This window comes from Micropterus dolomieu, linkage group LG19 (genome assembly GCF_021292245.1).
Source record: "Micropterus dolomieu isolate WLL.071019.BEF.003 ecotype Adirondacks linkage group LG19, ASM2129224v1, whole genome shotgun sequence".
NCBI classification, from domain to species: Eukaryota; Metazoa; Chordata; class Actinopteri; order Centrarchiformes; family Centrarchidae; genus Micropterus; species Micropterus dolomieu.
Window position 1 is genome coordinate 15650977 of NC_060168.1, and position 7500 is coordinate 15658476.

Here is a 7500-nt window from a genome sequence, read left to right on the forward strand (position 1 = left end):
CTCTGCTGTTTGACGTCTTTAACTTATTGTCTTTTTGTTTTTATTTGTCTGACAATTGCCACAGACACAAGAGGAATTTTCCAAAACTAACTAACTGATTTCATGGTAATCCATCCAATAGATGTTGCGATATTTCATTCTGGACCGAAGTGGTGCCAACATCGTAATGAAAAGCACCTGATCATTCGTGACTAGATGACTGATACCTCTTTTAAAATGATTTCACTCATGATCCATTTTGCGTTCTACATACTGATTATATCAACAGAATAAAAAACACTTCTCCAAAGGGCGTTTATAAAAAGAAACCTTATAATTTTCTGTTGACACACCCTGAGTTACTGCACTATTAGCCTGTGTCGCTTAACACCTGAGGAGCCTGGTTATTTAGGCATAAAGGGTAATATTAACAACTTTAATGAAGTGATCAAACCTTAGAATATTTAATTTCTTACACGACAATAGTGAGAGTTTATCAGATTCCTATCCAGAATTCTAATTGGCTGATTTTTGTAGAAGCTGCTTGTAAAGTGAAGATGGACAATAACCTAAATTTGAAAAGATCATGAAATGCATAAAACTATTTGCAGCATAGAATAGTACACATCTTTGAAATTTAAGGTGGATTCTGTGACTTTCCTCATTTTTATGTCTCCCTTATTTTAGATGGGAATAATAAGATAGATATTTTTCTTCTGAAGCCTGTTCAATACATTGTCTATTAACCTTTATGTAAATTAATATAGCACAGCATCTGTTTTTCATTTGTATGCAGCCTTTTGCTAGACTGTTGTCTGCTCTACTTGTTGTTCCTCACATTTAAACTTTGCGTTCATGAAATATGAAGCAATCCAGCTGCCTCACATAAACCTAAATCACTTTCACCTCAAGTCATCCGGATACTCTCACACAAAATATTTTCAGCCAAGTGTGCTGCTGTTGGACTGAATGTCCGCTGAGTTCGCTCTCCAACTTTGTTGGCAGTGACTGTGAGCCAAAATGAATTGTCGAGTTGCTGAACCAACCCCTGCTGCTGCTACTCCGCGCCCCATGTGGTGCAGCTGTGTCCGGTGTGTCGTATTCAGCTGAAGGGGAGTTTATAGTGCGTTTGTGTGTGGGTGGGGGGGGGGGAGACAAGATGTCAGTAGCTTTACATTTAAAAGCTGCCTTTCAATCACTTAACCAGGCTTCTGCTGGGGTCTGGTTACCAATGGTGTAACACTCCACTTGCTTATCATTTTAAGGCCTGTAGGGTGCGTGCACACATGTGCCGTGTGCTTTTAACTGCATTAACAGATTGCCCCCCGTGCCGAGTCCAGTCTTAATTTGTTAGTGCGGTCTGCTGATTGATAAGATTTTAAGTTTGTTACTGAGAAATCCACCCGTCAGTCAGATTGTCATATCCACTAGCTTGGATTATGTTATTTAGCAGAGCAGCAGCTGAACTTTGTGTCCTTATGCAACTTCACCTGGCCCTGTCCAGGTTGGTGTGACCCGCCATGGCCCGGTCTGACCCAGGAGTGCTAATTGGGCGGTTTTCTATCCAGCTGGATGCACAGAAAGCGCCAGTGCAGTGCCACCTATCAACCCCTGAGAAGAGAGAGCGAGGAGAACCACTATGAACTGCATGTGTGCTCATACCAGGGACAGGGTTGAATAACTGACTGTTTTGCCCAAGACAAGGAGACATTGTGTGTGGAAAATGAGCGTTGTGGTCGGGGAGGGTTATTGTCTCAAAGAAATGAGATGCACACATCGAGACAGCCATCATTACCTAACGGCACTTCTCTTTGTATAGTGAAGATTGGTGGAGGGGTGAGAGTTTAAAAGGAGGGCAGAAGGGAGAATGAGTGAAAGGCTAGGCAGGCTACAAGGCCTGCTGATGAGCTGTGTGTGTGTGTGTGTGTGTGTGTGTGTGTGTGTGTATGTGTGTGTGTGTGAGGGCAGCCTGGGGACTTAAGGACAGTGGAGGACAGGATTCACGATTGCTATTGATTCAGAACCAGATTAGGAGGACACTCATCACACAGGCTTTACTGTCTTGGATCAAATTAAAATGTTGTCACGTCATTAGCAAGAGGCAACAATCTCTTCATTTAAGAAACTCTATAGTAGTGTAATTAAGAGGAAAAATAAAAACAGCATGACAAATGGAAACAACGCTACAGGTCTTCTGTTTTATGTATTTATTTATTTATTTAACGACCGACCATACATCACTGTCTGCAGCCTGGCTTTGTGTACTCAGTGTGTGGAGAAATGCTGCATTGACTCCTTTACTGTAGATACTTTTGTTCTTTCTTTTCTTCTCCTGCAGCTTCACTTTCTCGTTTCTTTGCCGCTGCCCTCTTCACCCTCTCTACAATTCTCCCCCTTTCCTCCCCCCTCCAATATCCTGTCCTTTCTCACTTTTCTTTGCCTTGGCCAATTCTCTTCTCTGTATCCCTTCCCCTTTTCTCAGCCCCTCGGAGCCCCCTCCCCTCACCCCCCTCCCCATCCCTTCAACCCCCGTACGTCTTTCCTGTGTCTCCTCTTCTGTGCTCGGCTCTTCATGCTGCCTGTGTTTGCAAAGTGGCAGAAGGAGGCGGTCGGAGGCCTAGCTAGCTGCATTAGCCCCATGCATTATTCATGTGCCCTGCAGTCTGTGTGGGTCTAGGTCTTCTGCTGGCTTTTCACTGGGACGACGTGGGCCCCTAGTGAAAGAGCTCCGTGTGCGGGACACAGGGCCCGATGGAAGAGCTGCACAGATGGGACCGTGCACTCCTTGATTTCGGCTCCCTCTTATAGATGAAAGCCCCCGGGGAGAGTGAGAGTTTACTTCACAGATCAACATTCAAGTGCAACATGAGGCGGTTTCCTGAAACGAGATCAAGAATGTTTATTCACTGTCTGTCTTGGTTCAGCAGCCGGGCTTTTCACAACAAAGCGTTCCCAACAAACTGTGTTTTTCTCCCAAAGCCAGAGGCCAGCTAAAGCTTCAGCAATATCTGTCCTGACATTCATATGAAAGATTTATCGTCTTTTGTTATTGGCCAAGATATCTGTCTGCCTGGCAGCATTTCGCTCTCCTCCACATCAGGATTCACTGGCTGTCTTCTTTGCTTTTAGAGCGTGCCCAGTTAGAACTGTTAACTGAACTGGGCGTTATGAAATTTTTATTTAGACAACCAGATGGAGATGGAGTGCCTCGTCTCCACATCGCCATGTGCTTCTGAGACTGCAAGAGAGAGAGAGAGAGAGAGCCTTGGGGAGCAGAGGAGGGGCCTCTTGGAAAACCACAACCACATAGCTGGTTTGGTCTCACATCTGCTTTGCTTGACATACTTGCGTGTTCACTCTGAAAACAACTGGAATATAGCTCTGTTACTTATAAATAGGTTAAAAGTCCACGGCAGATAGAGCTGATCCAATTTAATCAGCCTTGATAACCAGTCTCCTCACACTTCGTTCTAATTATAAACTGGCCGTGTGGTTATGTATCTCATTTATGGGATTTGACAGGTCTCCCTGATAGCATAACTCTGCTCTGCACAGGTGGCTGCACCGGATTGGGATTGGCCCTGATGATCGCAAGGACCCCCCTCCACCTCTTTTCAGCCAATCCTGGAGGGGCTGCAGAGCTGATGTCTCAGAGGGCGAGAGGGTATTTGTGTTCTGGAGTGCTGAAGAGACAAGCCACATCACGGTGAGTCATGCTCTCACAGTCTTTGGTTAAAAATGTGCTTTCTTAAAATATGACGTGGACAAGATTGTGGATCCTGAAAGTGTAGGTGTCCTGACAGAATACGTGTCCAGTCTTTGACGTAATAAATATGTCCCCAGAGTCAAAACTAATCGTGGAGAAGCAGTGCTTAGTTTGAATGCACCATATATTTGGAACAAACTCCCAGAAAACTGCAGGAAACTGAAACTCTCAGTTCTTTTAAATCAAGACTGAAGACTTTTCTTTTTACCGGTGCTTTTTATTAAATCAAATTTACGGCTGTAGATTAATAACTTAAACTGCACTGTACTTACTTTACTGTCCTGTTTTATCCTGTTTTTATTTTCTATTTAACTCTTTTAAAAATTAAATTTAAATTTTTTATTTATATTTCCCTTTGTTGCTTTCATGTTTTATGTAAAGCACTTTGAATTGCCTTGCTGTTGAAATGTGCTATGTAAATAAATTTTTCTTGCCTAATACCATATTTTTAGGTAGAATATTTAATAAATACAAAAAGTAAGCGTTGTAAGTTTTGAACCATGTAAAGGAATACACAGTCAGCATGTTTGCCTTCACAACTGCTTAACTATCTGCTTTAGGAAAGTTATAAAGGTGGGCTGCTATTGTTAAGAGTGAGCATAAAAACCCCTTTATTAAATGCTCAGGATGTGCATTTATATAAAAAATGGCTGGCTGCTGCTGCTCGGAGAGACTGTCATCTGAGACTACTGCCTGACTCGGCAAGGACAGTGAGGGTGAGAGAGAGAAAGAGAGAGAGAGAGAGAGAGAGAGAGGAGAAAATAAAAGACAGAAGAGAGAAAGAAGGAGAATGACTACAAAAACCGCCACCACCTGACTCAGCACAGATTGCAGCACTACAGCACATACAACACACACATGCGCGTTCATGCACCTGCAAGGAACACCACATTCAACACCATACAAGGAAGCCTCTGTCAGCAGTCCAAAACGTTTCGTGATCTATACGCTGCTGATTGACGTGTCAGTTTCTGCTCCCTTCAATGATGGAGCGGGACGGGCGTGTCAATAATCAGCTGTCAGCCACCTAGCCGCGCTCATCCCTCCTCATCCACGTCAATCTGCCTCAATCCGGATGAGCGGGAGGTGCTAAAGTGACACCCTGACCATTGCAGACCGAGGGCCTCTAATCTTCTTAAAGGACAGACCTACACTGCATGCTCAGTACTACTGAGGGAGGCTAGTTCTCGCTGGTCGTAGGTCAACAAGAGACAAGCTGAAATCCTGATGATTTTAGACTAATTAATTTTGTATTTTATCTTGTTAATAAGACTTTACCCACAGCAGCACTGCTTAACATCCTCTATTGATTGCAATGCAGTCAAAACCTAAAGTACAGTGAGGCAGTTGCTCTGGAATGACTTTACTCCCCTCATTTATTGGACAAAGGCCTTTTTTTTAATTCTCCATACAAGTGCCACAAATAGCCTGTTGTGCTTCTTTTAAAATCTACACAAAAGTCTTGACATGCAGAAGTTTTCTACATATTTCAGAGAGCTGATCAAACTAAGCTCTCCGCAGCTGGTTGCAGAGACCAAGGTATGGATCATTAGGTTTCAGGAGCACATTCATCATCGTTAGCCATATTGATCAGGTCTAAGTCGCTACTCTTTCCCTATCCCTGCCAAAGTTTCCCTCCCTTTTCTTTCCCACATGGGGTCAAACAGTGCAACACAGCAGAGGTTTTCAAAGTGTGAGGCAGGCCTTCCCAAGGGGCTTCAAACAATTTCATGGGAGGCTCAGTGAATGGAAGTGAAACAATATAGCATTAGTTATCAAAATGAAATCACACAGAATTGCCTGGGTGTGTGATTGGGTTAAAGAAAGAGTTCAGAGATACAGTAGTTTTAGTAGAAACTTTAGTGGTAGTAGTAGAAACTAATAAACGCCTTAGGACAGACCTTTTTTTAATGTATTTGGTATAGTCTGAAGTTAGGATATCTTGGCTCAATTGTTGTGTGTCTATTAGATCAAATAACATAATCATAATCCCATAGACATCCAAGAATTTTCTCAAGCTTTGTCTGAGGGGAGGCCCACAGTCTCAGCCCTTGAAAATCCCTGCAATACAGTGAAGTACATCCCAACACAACAGGAAAACGGTATCTGCTGAAAACAAAACACAACGAGAACTTGTTTTACCGTAATGTCACAAAGGAATAACAATGTACAACTACTTCAAATACTGAGAATAATCTGAAACACATGCCTGCCCTGTAAGATCTTTATCTAACACAAAAGAAACATGTACAGCACCCCGTGTAGAGTATATTTACTTTATCTATTTTCAGCAATAGATTATAAACCCTGTCAGGGAATTATCAGAGGCCTTGAAAGTTCAACGCCAGCATATTGATTGGCTGACAGAAACAAAATACAGTGGAAGTCTTGAGATTTGGTCAGGATTCAGTGCTGACCAGCTTTGCCTCCCTGGGGTTCGACCCTCCATCCTTCATTATGTCCCGAACACTCCCCTGTTTAAAAGGCAAGCTAAGCAGAAACGGCACAGCTGCAGAGTTGTAGTGAACAAGCAGATTGTAGCATATTTATAGTGAACTCTTTGTGAATCCTGTTATTGTGTGATGGCGCAGTTGTTGAATGTGTGTGACATGTGTTGTTGTTCATGCTGCCTATGCTCCACCCCTCTCTTTTTCTCTCTTGCTCTCAGTTCACATATCTGATTATTCATCGTATTCAAGGCAGGCTACACGCTCTGAATATAAAAACAGAGAGCAGACGAGATCCAAATTTAGCTGCCGCTGAATGCACAGTCCAACAAGACATAGCTAAACTCTTAACAGTGTCTAACTTATTTTCTCCCTCCGAATCCTTTCATCTTTTTTTTTTCACGTCTCCTTTTCTCTCTGTGCTTTGCTTGTTGCCATTATTATGTCTGTAACTCATGTCCTTCTCTCACTTTGTCTCTTTAGATAAATGGAGGAGAAGGAGCGATGTAGGAGTAGGTCTCCAGCTCGGAGGGCCAGTCGGGTGCAGCAGGTGGTGGGAACAATAATACGTCGCACCCGAGAGTCACTTAGCAGGTACAGAATGAGCATAGGTCATAGGGCTCAGGGCTGTTTCTGCACCCACTTGTCGTCAGTGAATTGTTAAACCCACTATGTAACACAAATTTTGTTCCTGGATAGTAAGTGTTATTCCCTAATTGTTTATGCCTTAAAAGTATAGAAAATGATTCAAATTTCCAATGAGAAAATGGGTGAATTTGTGTCTTTTTCTTCACATAAAGTCAGAAAAAGTTTTTTGTTTTTTTTTTCCTAACCTTTTGAGGTATAAGCAATTAGGGAATAAGACTTACTACCCAGGAACAGGGAAGAAATTGTTACGTGGTGACATTCCTACATGAATACTAACACATCATGAGTCACTTCAGCTGTTTAAAGGGTAATGTAGGTATTTTTCAACCCTATTTTCCCATGTTTTTGTGTCTATGTGACAAATTGGGACAACATTGTAACGTAATCCTTGCTGGCAATTGCGCAAAGTCAAATTATGTCCACTAAAGTGCTTGTTTTTGCCACCGACAGGCTCAGGCTTGTTCAGGATGTATTTTTAAAGAGGGAGATCCTTTTTGATTAACCAGAAACATTTGCTCTATATCTCATGTCAAAGTGTGATGAGTGAGAAAATAGAGTAGATTGTGATGGGAAACCACAAAGCCGACAGCAGCAGAAAATGTCCACACAAACCACTGCATCAATAACAAATAAAACAACTTATATAGTTAAAAAAAACAA

The 7500-nt window shown here is 42.4% G+C and overlaps 1 protein-coding gene across 2 annotated transcripts in view; it reads left to right on the forward strand.

Moving 5' to 3' along the window:
* Positions 1 to 7500, forward strand: part of frmpd1b (FERM and PDZ domain containing 1b) — a 28608-nt gene that overhangs the window by 4860 nt on the left and 16248 nt on the right. For both annotated transcript variants that reach the window (XM_046031541.1, XM_046031542.1), the window contains exons 2-3: positions 3535 to 3685; positions 6676 to 6786. In XM_046031541.1, coding sequence (XP_045887497.1) covers positions 6680 to 6786 — 107 coding nt within the window. In that variant the 5' untranslated portion in view covers positions 3535 to 3685; positions 6676 to 6679. The remainder of the gene's footprint in view (positions 1 to 3534; positions 3686 to 6675; positions 6787 to 7500) is intronic.